The 15,896-nt window shown below is 42.6% G+C and overlaps 2 protein-coding genes across 3 annotated transcripts; both read left to right on the forward strand.

Moving 5' to 3' along the window:
- The first annotated feature begins 55 nt into the window (after window positions 1-55).
- On the forward strand, window positions 56-4,471 carry LOC140314620 (T-box transcription factor TBX1-B-like). Of its 2 annotated transcripts, XM_072392938.1 has the most exons (8): window positions 56-1,233; window positions 1,340-1,514; window positions 1,614-1,715; window positions 2,537-2,708; window positions 2,834-2,989; window positions 3,106-3,173; window positions 3,523-3,632; window positions 3,883-4,471. In XM_072392938.1, the coding sequence occupies exons 1-8, from the start codon at window positions 1,227-1,229 to the stop codon at window positions 4,065-4,067; spliced, it is 975 nt and encodes a 324-aa protein (XP_072249039.1). In that variant the 5' UTR covers window positions 56-1,226; the 3' UTR covers window positions 4,068-4,471. The 2 variants fall into 2 exon arrangements, with proteins under 2 accessions (XP_072249039.1, XP_072249038.1); XM_072392937.1 differs by lacking the exon at window positions 56-1,233 and having other exon boundaries at window positions 1,289-1,514.
- A 396-nt stretch (window positions 4,472-4,867) lies between these two features.
- On the forward strand, window positions 4,868-15,557 carry bace1 (beta-secretase 1). The gene is made up of 9 exons (XM_072392940.1): window positions 4,868-5,938; window positions 8,792-8,880; window positions 8,987-9,203; window positions 10,532-10,669; window positions 10,754-10,888; window positions 10,990-11,091; window positions 11,687-11,836; window positions 13,820-13,991; window positions 14,069-15,557. Exons 1-9 carry the CDS (start codon window positions 5,594-5,596, stop codon window positions 14,305-14,307), a joined length of 1,587 nt encoding a protein of 528 aa, XP_072249041.1. The 5' UTR covers window positions 4,868-5,593; the 3' UTR covers window positions 14,308-15,557.
- Window positions 15,558-15,896: the final 339 nt, after the last annotated feature.

Consider the following 15,896-nt stretch of genomic DNA (forward strand, 5'->3'; position numbering starts at 1 on the left):
ATTTCATTTGACCATTACACCCAAGTTTGCTCCATCTCAAGCCAGATGTGGTGTTGTGTTTCTATTTGAAGTTTGAAATATAACACGGTTTGAGAACAAAAACTCCCCTCTCACGGGTAATAGCGCGCACGCATTTAGCTTTGTTAGAGTGGGCCGTCAAGCTAATATCACAAAGAGACACAGCATTTTGAAAGGTCATCATTGATCAAAGAGGTCCCCTGGAAAAACAACATTAAAACAATCAGTTCTACTTGAGACTGGCTTTCAGTTCCATATGAGATATTTCTGTCTGTGATGATGAAAGCTGTGATTAATGAGTTGATTAGGGAACGAACCAACCTATTGACAAACTTTAGGCTTGTCAGGCAGCTTTGGATCCCTCAGGCTGGAGCCCTTCAACACCGTCCCATCACAGAGCCACATGAAACTAAACACACACCACACAAGTGCACACACACACACACACACACTTCAAAAGCTCAGTTTGCGCCTTAAAACTTTGAGTTATCATAACTGAATATCATGCAATTTGTTTCTTACTTTTTGTGACATCATCATTCACAACAAATGGAGATATGTCCAAACTCTGCATGTAGTTTTTATAAATATGCCAGAATACAATCTTTGAACAAAATTGGAAATTTATGTCACAGTGAGACTTAATGAATAAATGCTTCTCCAATTAGTGTGGTGCTGAAAATTTGCTCCCGGTAAATAGTCGAATAATAAAAGCAGTTTGTTCCTGTCTTCATCTGTCCACGCCCCGTCACACTGAGCTTATTGGGATGTTATTAATGTCCTAAATGTTAATCCACTAAGGGCTTCAGGCTATAAAACATAATAGGCAAGAGAGCTCAGATCTCTAGATGCTTCAAAAACATTGTGCGCATGCACACACACACACTTGTGTATTCACTATTCTTGCGCTTGCATGCATACGGGTGCGTGCAGCTTTGATTAGTGAATGTCAGTGGCACTATGAGTATTGTAATGGATGAGGCCAGCATGAAGGTCCCCAGTGAGAGTTTCATGGTGTATAAAACCAGCTTGTTCTCCAGCCACAAACAGCCACTCTGAAGATCTGGCTGTACAGCACTGACCCCTGGACTGAGAGAAATATGTTTGCTGTCAGTTCTATGTTGCAAAGCAAAGTTGTGGGTGAACAGAAACATTAGAGGAAAACTAAACTATTTAATTAATTCAATAATCCTAAAGAGACTGAAAATATGAATGGTAAGTGGGTTTCTTTGTATTCAAAACTACCTGAGCTCTGTTAACTATGCATTCATGCACCAATAATTTGGAAAAATCTGTTGTAGAAACATGTCTGTCCTTTCAGGTCTCGGGCTGTCTCACAGCTGTGAACTATCTTTGCCCTGTTGTGCAGATGGGGGGTCATTGTTGAACGCCAAGGCCCCCCAAGTCAGTGGGGTCAGGGTTCAGCTGGAGATGCAGGCACTTTGGCAGCAGTTTAACCAGCTAGGCACAGAAATGATTGTTACAAAATCTGGACGGTGACAGAAGCTTTACATCTACATTTTCTTGCATGTCATTTTTGTACTTTTTGAAGTGTCTTTTGCAATATTTTACTTTAATATGTTCTTAAACTGCAGGAGGATGTTTCCAACATTCCAGGTGCGAATCTCTGGGATGGATCCGTCTGCTGAATATGTTCTGCTCATGGACTTTATCCCTGCTGATGACAAGAGATACAGGTCAGACATACAGAGCAAGAGATACAGTGCTATTCTTTCTTCTTCTCTTTTCTTCTTTGAAAGTCGGATTGTGTGAAGTTGTTAAGAGCAGTCAGTCTCTTATCTGCAGTAAGCGGCGATCAGAATGCTCTCTCCCTTTGGAGACTCAGAGAGGAATTCTGACAGGGGGAGATAAGCTAAGAGCTACTCAGAACAGAGGAGTGATTTTTTAAAAATATTTAAAATAACTCAAAGGAAAAAAGTAAGATTGGTTTAAGTGAACGCTGCATACATGAAATATTACACCTTGTTCCTTTGATATCAGACAGCTGTTTAATTTGTAACTATTTTCCCAACCGGAGAACATCTCTGTTGCTCCGCGTTAACTTAGCTGCACAACATATCCGACCACTTTACCGTTCATCTTTACCGTCTCACAGTTTATGTTCTTTGGAATTAGATCGGTGGAATTTTGTGTCAAAGCAAATCAGTGGGAGGGTCCTTTGACTCTGTCACATGAGTTTACTGTTTTAATCTTTGCAAAAATTTCTATGAGCCCTAAAGCACATCAAGTCTTTTTTTTTAAACAGGCAAAAAACACCTCACGCCAGCGTATAAACTTATTTGCGCAGTAGTCAATTTTTTTTTCAAGTCACCATTTCTTTTTCACATCTTTTGAATGTGAATGAAAACATGTCAACAGAAACCTGGCTACTGACTGCTCACAACCCTACTTAAAAGCATAAATATCACTTTGGTTGTGGGATGTACCATATAGGTAGAGGTTGACCTTCTGCAAGCTGAATCTTACCTTTAACATTTTCCACACCTGTGTGTATCAGATATGCATTCCACAGCTCGTCCTGGCTGGTGGCGGGGCGGGCAGATGTTGCGTCTCCAAGCAGGATGCATTTCCACCCAGACTCTCCGGCTCCTGGAGCCCAGTGGATGAAGCAGACTGTGTCCTTCGACACTCTCAAGCTCACCAACAACCTGCTGGATGACAATGGACATGTCAGTGTCTGTCTTTCGTGTGGCGCCTACATGCTTTCATTTGTGGGGGTTGAAAAAAAAAAAGAGCTCAGCACATAAAACACATATTCATGATTGTGTGTTTTCTTCTTTTTCGTCTTTGCCAGATGATACTGAACTCCATGCATCGCTACCAGCCGCGCTTCCACGTAGTGTATGTGGACCCAGCGCCTAATAGCCATTTAAATGCATACAAAAACTTCTGTTCTTTCTCCTTCCCTGAGACACATTTCATGGCTGTCACTGCTTATCAGAACCACAGGGTAGGCTGCCAACTAAAAAAGTTTTCAAAATGATGTATGTGAAGTTACGCGGCTATAACTATTATGGAATTAATATGCAATTTGTGTGTTAAACATTCCATCTTCTTCTCTTTCAGATTACTCATCTTAAAATTGCGAGCAACCCATTTGCCAAAGGCTTCAGGACTACAGACCTGCAAGCATGGTGAATGTCTGTCATTTGCGACTACAGTTTCCCTATTTAAGAAAGACATCTTTGCCTGGACATTACAGACGAAAACATGACAAGAGCATGGTGATCTTTTTTGCTGTTATCAGCTGGTAAATGGTGATAAGGCTGCACCTCACGAAGATAGCTAATCTTTGACCTTTGTATGTGAAAAGAGGTTAAGTCACTGCTCATTGGTGGCCATGTGCGGTAAACCTGCCAGGGATATGATTATGGTGATTCAGAGGAAAAGTTGTTTTGGTAAAAATGTTTGCACAGGCATGTGTACCGCTGTCTACCATTTCTATGTGACTCCACAACTGATGACGTTCCTTCCTGTGTGTAGGGATGGCAATGTAGCCCCCCTTGCTGTGTGTCGTCCACCAGAGGGCAGAGATGAGCCTTCTACCTCCAAACCTGGAGAGACAAGAAACTGCAGCTCAAAGACTTCAACCAGTGAGTATTTCACAATATAACACATTTAATCTGAAACAGAAGATACAGGCTGGGAAAGTTTATCCAGCACAGCTTTGACTGTGGCTCGCCATTTATCAGTCTAAATATTCAACTCTTAAGTGTTATGAAGCTGAACTGGTAAAATATGATGTTTTTGAAACAGCAGGCGGCTTAAAATTTTGATTGAACAAATAGGGGATACGACAATGCTCGAAAATAAGTGTCTGAATATTTACCTCTACATCGACAGGAGAGAAAGGCCCCTCTTCACTGTTGGTGGAGCAGTGTGAGCCGTTTCACCCCGGGAAAGACTTTGTGGGACCCACCATGCAGAGGAAAGAAGAGGACACTTTGTTATCATCTGCCTCCTTCCTCCATATCCCCTCTTACTGGGACTGTGCAGGGTTATGTGGACCTGAGAGAGTTAACCTGTGAAAGCAGCATGTCGAATTACATTCAGTCTAAAAATTCCTTCTTTGATATCATAAAGATTTACTCGTGTATTTGTGGTAAATACAGTTTGTGATTGACCTCACGGAATTGAGTTATAAGGATCCTTTAAATTATGCAAGAGTACCATCAAAACCATTATGTGGATGACTAAATGATATATGTAACAGACCATTGCATACTTATTAATAGAATTAAGAGCATTGCAGAGTCACAGATGTCTAACAGATTATCAACAAACCTGTAAGTGAGAGGAAACAGGCTCCAAAAGTAATCAACCTCACCAGAGGTATTCATGAAAATCGAATGTTGATGTGGTTATAACGTTTGTGCAACTGAAATGCATTAGTTTGACGTCTGAGAAAATAAAACGACGTTCTGAAATCTCACTCTCCGACTTTAGTTACATTTAGGTCACAGTAACCGTTCAGCAAAGGCTTTTACTGAACACCTCAACCTGAACTTCATTACCCAAGATGCAGTGTTTCCCTAGGTTTTTAACCTGAAGATGCGACGAGAGCCTCACCAGTGTGTTGCCTTCACAATAACAAAAAAAAAAGAAAAAAACGGGGTTGGGTACATTATCTGTTTTAACACACTGCTTGCCACTAACATATACATAGCATATACGGTTTGCTATTACTGTTCTTTTTTTAGTTCCATCACCGGCCATATATATTGAGTTGAATTAGCTTTTTACTTTTGGCTAAATGAGCCATTGGCGTTGGGTGCTACCTTATATCTGTCTTTCCAGAGGTCTTTAAAATGGACATGGCTTCGGTAGAAAATATATTGGAGCTGTTGTTCTAAATGCGCCACAACAGGAGATAAAACAGCATTCATCGCATTATTTTTCTTTTTTTACTATGTAATTTTGAAAACCTTACCGGAAATTGAATTAGAAAAAAATTGTCTTGACCGTACTGAAACTCACGTCCTCTCAGCCCCAAAGGATGCGGCGGGGTTGATGGAGGAGGTGGAGGAGGAGGTGAAAGACAGGAAAGTGGAGAATAGAATGAACCGGTCTGGAAAGAGGAAGGATGCGGATTACGGAAGCATACCAGGCAGTCTGCCATCCGACGGTAGCTTTGGTGGTTTAACACGAAGATGCTCAGAGAAACTGACACAGGCCGGCGGTTAGTTGATAGACGGAGCACGGAGGAAGAGCCTGTGATTTGTGCGTCGCGTCCCATTATCCGTGTCACCGAGGAGAGCTTGCCGTTATCGTGAGGACGATTTGATTTCTGTCGTCAGCTATTTTGTAGGGGGTTACTTGCAATTATCTAAAGTTGGTATTCTCCCCACCGCATATTTAACACAAAATAAATCAAAGGAATCCAAGTGACTCCGTCTCTCTTCGTGTTTTGGGTTAACTGCCGTCATGGTTTTAGCCGTCATTTTAGCATCATCACTACCAGATCTCGTCTCCTCTGCCGCTGCAGACTGGATGTCAAACTGAGGGGAGCGCCAACACTAAACACAACAAAACGATAAATCGACCGTGTAACACCATGGAGGAGTCGTTGCTACAGCTCCGCAGGTTGACGGGTATCTTTATATGGACGGCTTTATTTCTGCTCAGCCGCGGACAGTCTGCACCGAACTCCTCGGGCCTGTCTGAAGTCATCCGCGTGCCACTGCGGCACGGCGCTCGCGGTGAGCAGCCCCCGCCGCTGCCACCTGCCAGTGCTGCACCAGCCGCTGCTCCGGCCCCGAAACACGCACGCGTCCCCGCGCGCAGGCGGAGAGAAGCGGCGGCGGACGGTGTCAGCTTCGTGGCCATGATTGATAACCTGCGGGGGAAGTCGGGTCAGGGCTACTACGTGGAGATGGCCGTAGGATCTCCTCCACAGAAGGTAAAGGTTTAACACCCTTGCGGTTCAGCGTTTGTGTTACATGTGTGATCTTTGTGTTTTTTTGCCCCATGCACGCAGGTATACAACAACATCTTTAGGGATGGCTTTCAGTGTCATCATTATTTTCTGTCTCTTGCAAAAATGCTCATTTATTCTTTGGCGTTTCACTCCCTGTGTATCTCAATTTAATCCATTGTGTCATAATCTCGGGAATATTTGATTAAATATCAGGTACACTTAACCTTGCCAATAGAGAACCCTGCACATAGGAGTTTTTCTTTTTAACATTCTAAGGAGCCATCAGGGAAAACTGAGCCAAATAGCCAATCTAACATTAAAAACATATAAGTTTGCATTCATTCTGTTGTTTCTTGCATAGATGTGTGCCTTCATATGTATGCGCAGCACATACACACTTTAATGCTTTGTGGCAGTTTCGTGATTATAGAAGATGTACATAGAAATTAGATGGGATGTTAGTTCAATGCAAAGTTAGATTTTTTTTCAAGGATTTTTCTTTGGAAAGTCACTTGACTGAAAAGTACATACTGTCTGACTGTCCGGTACTGTGGCTGGCCCTTTAAAGACTGATGGCCTGTTTGTGAAAGCGAGAGAAAGGACTGAAAGAAAGTGACAGATAATGGAACCATTAATTCTTCGGAGTGAGGACTGCCAGCTGGGTGCAGCTGCGGTGCACAGGGTGGCACACAGAGGGTGACGGCAGAGGAAGAGTCAGACAGAGACGAGCCGGCGGAGGAGAGGAAGGAGAGCGAGAAGGGGACATAAATGAATGAGAGCGGCGAGAGGGAGGAGGGGTACGGCGTGAGTGTGAATGAGAGCAGGAGACGAAGAGAATGAAAGAGTGTTAAAGAGAGGAGAGTGGGTGTTGGGAAGAGAAAGAATCAGTGGGACAGAAGGCGGATGTGGGAGTTAGACTGGGTGTTTCTTAGCAAACACAGGAATGACTGTAGAAAGAGATGATGCGGGAGAAAGAGAGCTTTTAGGTGCAGGATGGAAGTGTCAGTCTGTCTCTGAGATTCACTGATGCTTCCATCACCAGAAAAATACAGCATCCTCTACAGACCCACGTTCCGTGTACCTTAATGTCTATAAATGAGAGCCGCTAAGCTTGTCTGAGGCAGGGCGTTTTCTATACATATCTTTTGTCATTTCAGTGTATATTGTTATCTTTTTTTTTCATAGAGCAGATGGTGTCAGGCCAACAATCTCTGCTATCGTCCATGGAAGCCTGACTCCTCCCAGGATCACGACCCCTAACTCAGGATAATCAATATGAATGCAGTTATGAGGAAAATCCAAGTTTATTGGATAAGTGTCAGAGGTCTACGCACCATATTAATCTTTGCAGATGGTACAGCCTCACGGCTTGAGCCCTCTTAGACAAGCTTTTGTTTTCTTTAATTGAAAAGAAAAAGAAAAACCTTCAGAAATCACAGAAATCACCACTTAAAAAGGCTACAACAAAGCCTACCACCTTTGAATCAAAACGTAACTCAAGACTTGTGCACAGTTCTGTGTTATAGAAAATGTTGGGGCGACACCAAACCACAGAAACACTGTAATAACTAAATCCTTGTTTCCTTTCTAAATTATGATGTCTGAGCACTTTCCTCTGGGATTCAGTGGATAAGTGAGGACAGAATGGTCTCGAATGCCAATAGTATATAAAAATGTGATTGTTGAAATTAGTTTTTTTTCCAGCAGATCCATTTCTGTAGAAAGGACCCCGCTGAGTTATGGTAACGGTCGGATATGTTGAGATCTGTTCTGGTAACCACCCGATAGCTTCTCCAACACATTGACGGAGGAAGGGCAAATTTAATGGCTGGAACAGCCTGTCTTCTGCCAGAGACGACAGGAAGACAGAGCGAAGCAAAAACAGAGCAGGGAAAGACGCGAGGTCGCAGTGTGTGTCAGGGTGCAACCTTTAGCGTTCGTGTTCACTGCTGAGCGCCGTGACTCGGAGAGTGTGTGTGTGTGTGTGTGTGTGAAAGAAACGGCTCCATCCTGGACAGTCAGCACATTTCTGTCCAAGAGAGGAAGACAGAGTGCACAGCATTCTGTCCGACAGTAGTGGTGTTTTTAGAGCTTCTGCAGGTTGTGTGTGTATTATGGGTATAGGCATGCTGTGTGTGTGTGTGTGTGTGTTAGGAAGAAAAATGAAGCACACAAAGCCAGGATTTATTCTGGGCTGGCAGGACTGGCGCTTGAGACAGTCGCACTTCTTTGGGTAGTTTAAGAGTCAATCCATTATTGAACAGCTTGCTTTGGCTTTGTGGCTGCCTGTGTTTTTTATGCCACTGTGTTTCTCCTCAATACTAACGTCACGGTCCCCTTTTTGACTGAAATTAAGTACATCTATGAAAGCTACCTGTAACATATAGCACAGTGGACGATACGTAGTAAATTTACATTTATAGTGTATGAATTAAACATTTGTGTGGTAGAAATGGTGTTTTTATCTTTCACAGCTGTCTGTCACTTTGCTCCATTCACACATTCACTTTCTGTTTTTCGCTGATTTAGCAAAACACAATACTCACATAGCAGTGCAGACAAAAGAGGAGAAGATGAGAGAGAGGTGGGGGGAGTAGAATGGGCAACCTGAGAGGAGGGGGAGAGTTAGTGTGGAGACAGAGGGACGGAGAAGGACATTTAGGTCATGGAGAGGTATTACAGGGCACTACAACAAAAGAGACGTGGATATAACATCTTTGCATCTCTATGAAGCAAAGATACAGATTTAAGTAGCTTTCCAGGGACTGAATCGGGTGTTTTATTTACCCACTCATTTCTACACAGTGATACATGTTTTTGGTTCTCTGTCATTAGTTGAATATCCTCGTAGACACCGGAAGCAGTAACTTTGCTGTCGGGGCAGCTGCTCATCCCTTCCTGCGTAGATACTACCATCGCTCACTGTGAGTAGTGACACCATTGTCAAATACGCAGCTTCACTGGTTGCACAGCCGCTTACAAAGACATTCCCAAGGCAAGTAAATCTCTTTTTTCTCTGTCCCTTCACAGCTCCAGCTCATATTGTGACCTTGGTAGGAGTGTGTACGTTCCTTACACTCAGGGTCGCTGGGAAGGGGAGCTGGGCACCGACTTGGTCTCTGTGCCGCATGGCCCCAACGCCACGCTGCGCGCCAACATCGCTGCAATCACCCAGTCAGATCGCTTTTTTATCAATGGATCTAACTGGGAGGGAATCTTGGGACTTGCATATGCTGATATAGCACGGGTAAGATCACATCACGTGGTTCTTCTATTAAATGATCTCACATCCGATCTGTTTATGTAAAAAACACCAAAGTCCAAAGTGTTGAATATTATTTCTGGGCTACTTCATTATTAAGGGTCTTATGGTGAATACATAATCATTTTCAGCAACATTAAGATATGAAATTATACAATAAAAAAAGGAAGAGGGAGCATGAGGTGAGCAAGAATAGCTCTCCTATAGATAAAATTTTACATCAGTATTTAGGGTGAATTTCAAGGTTCCTGAACAGGAAAGCTCAACGACCGTAGTCTGTGGTGTTTGCAAGTACAAAATACAACTAAATGTGTTGTTATCATTGGGTACTGCTCACAAACTCTTGCCTTGTCGATGAGCAACCACAGTGTGTAAGACAAGGCTGCATGGAGAAAGACAAAATGTGCAGGTGGATAAAGAACGAAAGAGTCTTTAATAGAATGAAGGATAAAGGCACGACACTGGCAGGTAGTCCAAAAACAGAAGTTCATACAAAACTTAAAAAACGGAGCAACAAAACAAGTTTGGCATGGAGGCTGAGACATAGTATATATATATATATATATATATATATATATATATATACTGGATACAAGATAGACTGAAAGAGGAGTCGGTGAGTAACTCAACAGGTAGATGGTAATCAAAGACCTGGTGTGTGACAAATGCCAGAGTAAAACTAGCTGAAGTGGTCAGAGATACAGGCTCAACAAAAAACAGCCGGAAGTAAAGTTAACCAGACCACAGAGCAGGGCAAAAACTAACTGAGCACAGACAGGAGCCAGTCAACAGCCAAGCAAACACAATAAAGCTAAACCTTATCTAACTGGAAGTTATTGAAAGAACATGGCATTATTTCATGAAACCAAAGGACAAAAATACAAACAAAACATAGAAAAAGACAGACCACGACACGGTATGTTTAAAGAAAGGAAAACACTGCATTTCCACATGAGAACCCTATCCAGCACGGCGCTGGCAGTGTCATGGTTTGGGCCTGTTGTGCTGCATTAATACTTTATGCATGGAGTTCAGCATTCACAGTTCAACGATGGAACAGTGAATACTAAATAATATCAGTACATTTTGCAGTGAAATGTCAGCCTCACTGTATTTTGCAGCCATGTGTATGTTGAAGCAAAAAAATTCTAACTGGGTTACAAACCCTCAGGCACCACTGTGCGTAATTTGACGGTTGATCTGTTGACAGGAGGGAGGAGGATATTTTTAGAGAATGAGAGTTGAAGACAGCAGCTTGCTTTGGCCATTCAAACAGCTGTTCTGCTTGCTGTATTTCTCCCTCTGCCCTCCAGCCCGATGAGACACTGGAGCCTTTCTTTGACTCTTTGGTTCGGCAGACTTCTGTCCCCAACCTCTTCTCTCTCCAGCTGTGTGGTGCAGGCTTCACCCAAAACTACTCCCTGGGCAGCTCAACCGTTGGCGGCAGCATGGTGACGCACCGACACGCCCACACACAAACCATGGAATGTTGCGCATTAGCGAGCGCTGGGTTTAATTTTTCTCCGTGCCGTTAGATCATCGGAGGAGTGGACTCGTCACTGTATGTGGGAGAGCTTTGGTACACTCCCATCCGCAGGGAGTGGTACTATGAGGTCATTATTGTACGTATTGAGGTCAACGGACAGGACCTCAACATGGACTGCAAAGAGGTAGGAGTTGATACAGCAAGCAGTAAGAAATAATTATTTAGTGCTTGATAAAATCTATGCAACAGATATTTAATGTGTGACCATTTAACTGTCTTCTACAGTACAACTATGATAAGAGCATTGTGGACAGCGGCACCACCAACCTTCGCCTGCCTAGAAAGGTCTTCCAGGCTGCAGTTAAGGCCATCGAAGCAGCCTCCTCGGTCAGTCCTTGATATATACTGCAGATACCCTCTAATACTCTGATCTTCTGTTTCTTGCGTTGATTTAGCTGCTCCAGTCCACCCCCGTCCCCTGACATGTCTCATAAAGGTAGATGATACAGATAAAGACTTTTATTAGCCTGATTATTAATGCCTTGCCACAGCAGTGCTCCGTTTTGCTCATTTATGGCAGTGCAGAGCACCATTGTGCTAACGTTTGGTTGATGACATCATCAGAAAGCACTTCACCTTTATCTCATAAAGCTTACTTTCGTTTTCAGAAGAAAACTGTGGACAAACGCTTAACTCGCCCGAGGGGAGGCAACGCGATAAGTGCCTGTGCTTTGAATATGAATATTGTACCAGTGCTGCTTTGTTATCTTTTGGTTGGGTTCCCCCTTTTTTTCCTGTAAACATTCATTATAAACAGTGCCCAAAAATCTATTTAGAATTATAGAAAATACGAAAGGAATGGATGTTTTTTCGGCAACCTAAATTTCCCCCCATATTTATTGGACAAGCTGCCGCCCCCCACATCTGACCCTGATATGTAATGAGAGGAATGAATGATTGTCCCTCTGACCCTGCCTTTCAGACAGAGCAGTTTCCCCCTGGGTTCTGGCTGGGGGAGCAGCTGGTGTGTTGGCAGGCTGGCACTACACCCTGGCACATCTTCCCAGTCATTTCCCTCTATCTGATGAGTGAAAACCGCAACCAGTCCTTCAGGATCTCCATCCTACCACAGGTAATTACAGTGTCAGGTTCTCAATCTGTGTGGGATTGTGCAATCAGGGGATCAGAAATGTCTTCAGGTCAGGAGATCTCAATTTTGTAATGTGAAATAAGGTCACCTACCTTTAAATAGAACCCTGATTTAAAAAAAGAATTAAATAAAAACACAACACAATGATTTGCAAATGTCATAAACCAACGTTTTAATCACAATAAAATACAGGAAACATATTAAATGTTGAAAGTAAGACTCTGCTGTTTCATTAAAAAAATATTAGCTCATACAATAGTTAGAATTTTCCCTCCTTCAGTAATTTTCTTTCATATGACCCTCATCGGGTAAACGTGCAAGAAGAAGGACCAAAAAAACATTGCAGCACTTGAGGGAAGCTCCATTCAGCCAGCAAAATAAAACAAAAAAAGTTTTTTGCCTTCTGCTCTTAATTGATCACTGTGTGGATTGTTTATATCAGAGCACTTAAAGACGATAAATGAATGCAGCAACGAGCTAGAAGCATTTTGGGCCTGAGACCATGCAATCGCTGCTTAAAACTTGGAATTACCTGACAGTGTATCAGCTGATAAGCACGTTTGTGCTGAAGGACGGAAATCAGTGAGTGCTCTCTAGTGGACAACTATGTAACTACATCACTGTGTCTATATGGTCTCTATTGCAGTTATGTGGCACAATTTCTTGTTTCTGAGAAAAATCTGCAGTGCAAACACACTGGTTGGGCTCTGCAATGAACCGCCAGTCTTTCCCTCTTTCCAAATGTAGTGCATAAGGCAGGGCCACTGCCACATGAGCTTTCAGGTCAAATATTAACAGCTGTGTATAGGGTCTGTGTTTGTGTTTAGTTGCAAGGAAACACCAAAGATCCGCAGGTTGTCTCCTGCACAGCTCTTCTCTGTCCAGACTTAAAAGATATGCACAGTGACATAAACGATACAGTGGCACGCCAAAGTTTGGTAAGAAAATATTCAAGCGTTTTTAAGAATATGAACTGTTTTATATGGCTTAAAGGTAAAGAAGACACGTTTCTCACATTATCATCAGAGAGATTGGCATGTTAGTTTTGTTACATACAGTTTTAAAGTAGCATCGTAAACTCCTTTCTCTGTGATTGAATGGCGACCTGTTCAGGGTGTAGCCAGGACAGGAAAGACCAAAATGACTTTCTGTTCTTTTGACATCTTCACTTGGCTTTCTAAAAAAGCTTCACAGAGCAAAGGTATTTATAGAGGAATTAAAGTGCGGAATATAATGAAAAGAACAGGTGTCCGAAGAACGGATTGAGTTGATTAGCAGAAAAACTCGGGAGCGAACATCACAAACATTCTTTTTTTTCTTTCAATGCTGAAGATGAAAAGAAGATGTCTTCTATAACAGGATAATAGCACCAAAGAGGCACGAGTGTCCCCCAACTTAATCCAGTAGAAAAAACAGCATTGCATGTTAGACGGCTCACAAGAAGTGAGTCTATTTTAAACAAGCGGTGTGTGGAAGAAAAGAAACTTGTAGAAGAGAACCATACTACCAAGGGCCCCCAAACTTTTGCTTCAGGGTATTCTCTTTTTTTTTATTTTTTTAATCTTGTTATTTTATGACTATTAAAAATGAAAACATTGAATTGACTTTAAAAAAACGCAATGCAACGCATACAGTTAAAATGAAGAATGTTTGCTTTTATGAGACATTTCTTTGCAGCAAAATATTAGCCCCATTAAGAAGAATGAAAATGTCAAAGAATTGTGACACTGCAAACTATAAACATACACATAAACCTTTACAAGGTCTTTGTACTTCCTCACAAGACTTCAGTTGGTGGAGCTGGACTCAGTCTAAGTGAGAGGTGGGCTGTTATTGTGGGCTTTAAGTCGCACGGTGCGGGTAAAGATGTGTGCTTTCCACGTTCCTTCTTGTGATATTTTGTGTCTGAAACCACACCTGGGTTTTCTCTCTGTGCTTTCTTATTTGTTGCTTTTAACCATGCAGCAATACCTGCGGCCGGTGGAGGATGTGGCATCGGCTCAGGAGGACTGCTATAAGTTTGCCGTGTCTCAGTCCAGCACCGGTACGGTGATGGGGGCAGTCATCATGGAGGGCTTCTACGTTGTCTTCGACCGTGAACAGAAACGCATCGGCTTTGCTGTTAGCACCTGCCACGGTGAGCAGAGGGGGGTATGAAGGAAAAAAATATATAGAGATGTTCAAATGGCGTTAATCCTCTTTTTTCATTTGTAGTGCATGATGAGTTTCGCACCGCCTCTGTGGAGGGCCCATTCCACGGGGCCGACTTGGAAGACTGTGGCTACAACATCCCCCAGACAGACGAGTCCACTCTGATGACCATCGCCTACATCATGGCGGGAATCTGCGCTCTTTTCATGCTGCCTCTGTGTCTCATGGTGTGCCAGTGGCGCTTCGCCAGCTGCCTCCACCCACACGGGGACTTTGCAGACGACATTTCACTCCTAAAGTGAAGAGGAGGAAATCTTCGTGGACGCTCGAAATGCAGGATTGTGCAGGAATGTGTTTAAAGGGATGTTACAAAGTCAGCCCTGAAAAGATTCTTCAGGTATATGATATAAAAAGTCTAGAAACTGCTGACACACACAGTGAGCCTTGCTGCCCTTGAGTTGTTTGCGAGGGTAACTAAAGCCATTATGAACTTAAAGGAGAAGCAGGGGGAAGGTGCTGCTGTCAGCATCACTTTTGCCTGTTTACGCTACCTATGCAGATCAGCATGGCTAGAGGAGTCAATGTGGGCAAAATGCAAAACAGACAAACAAAAAAAATCTGTTCTTTGTTGGAAATTGTATAAAAAAGATAAGCACTGCAGAGTGAATTAGAATTCGGGGAAAGAGCAAACAGATACTTTACAAACGCGATTAAAATAAAAAACGCAAGCTGGACTCGAGCGCATTGATGGGGAGTCAGATTGTACTGGTCTGCTGTGGTACGTGTGCTTGTTGCTCTTATATTTGTGGCTTTTTCGAGTGAATGAAGCAAGTTGTGTGTGCATGTGCGTGTGTGTGTGTGTACGTGTGCACAGTTATTGCAAGTGAAGATTATACAAGAACGTTTAAACCGAAAATCAAGTTGTTACTTGATTGATCCCGTGTCTACAAAAAGGACTCTTATGTTGCACCTGCCAGCGAAGAATTCTGCAAGCAAACGATGTATGCATAAAGAGGCCATTCAATTAAACATGTGACTGCAGAACCTTTACAGTATAAGATCAGTTTCTCTCGGTGTGAAACGGAGGCGACTGATGGCAGTCAGTATCAGATGTCACTTTTTCTTCTTATACTGGTTGCATAAACCTATCGTGTTGTACATATATGTGTGTGTGTGTGTGTGTGTGCATTACAGATCTTTTATCCGCACAGACACTGAACACAGAGTGCTTATCCTCGCAAACTACTCCTGCACCCATTTGGTGATCTGCACATGTAACACCATTACATGTTCACAAACCAAGACTTAATAGGGCTTCTCTCTCTCTCACACGCAAACAGCCTAACTCACCACATCTTTTAACGGGACCATATATGCTTAGACAAGGAAACCAGCCCAAAGTATGTTATACACTGAAGAACATTATATACATCCGTGTGGGACAGTTTGTGCTGTCTCTAAACAAGCTGTAAATAGATCAACTCAGAACTGACTATTCATCTGTCAGGCTCTGGCAGCACTGTTGAATCAATAAAGTACTTATTGTAACTGTTATAAACGTCTTGTGATTTTCATTTCTTCTGGAAAAATGTTCAACTCGTGTGTACCCTCACATGAACACATGGTATGAATAAGAAATATTCCGCCCATTAAGACCTAATCACATTCTTTGGGTTGTTTAGTGCATGGCGGAGCCGTTATCAGTACACAATGTGTCACTTTAAGAATAAGCTTGTTAAACCAAGTAAAGAAAAATGACCATTCTCCTATTTCATTTACTGCTCTCAAATGTATCAATATCTCTGATCCACAGAGTCACATAGAGTAAGTCATTTCTTTACTCCAATTATCGGAGTGTATCTTCAGAAAGTTGTTAGAAATGGACCAGGCA

The sequence above is a fragment of the Leuresthes tenuis genome, unplaced genomic scaffold, assembly GCF_036924035.1.
Source record: "Leuresthes tenuis unplaced genomic scaffold, fLeuTen1.0.hap1 SCAF_9, whole genome shotgun sequence".
In the NCBI taxonomy this organism is placed as follows: Eukaryota; Metazoa; Chordata; class Actinopteri; order Atheriniformes; family Atherinopsidae; genus Leuresthes; species Leuresthes tenuis.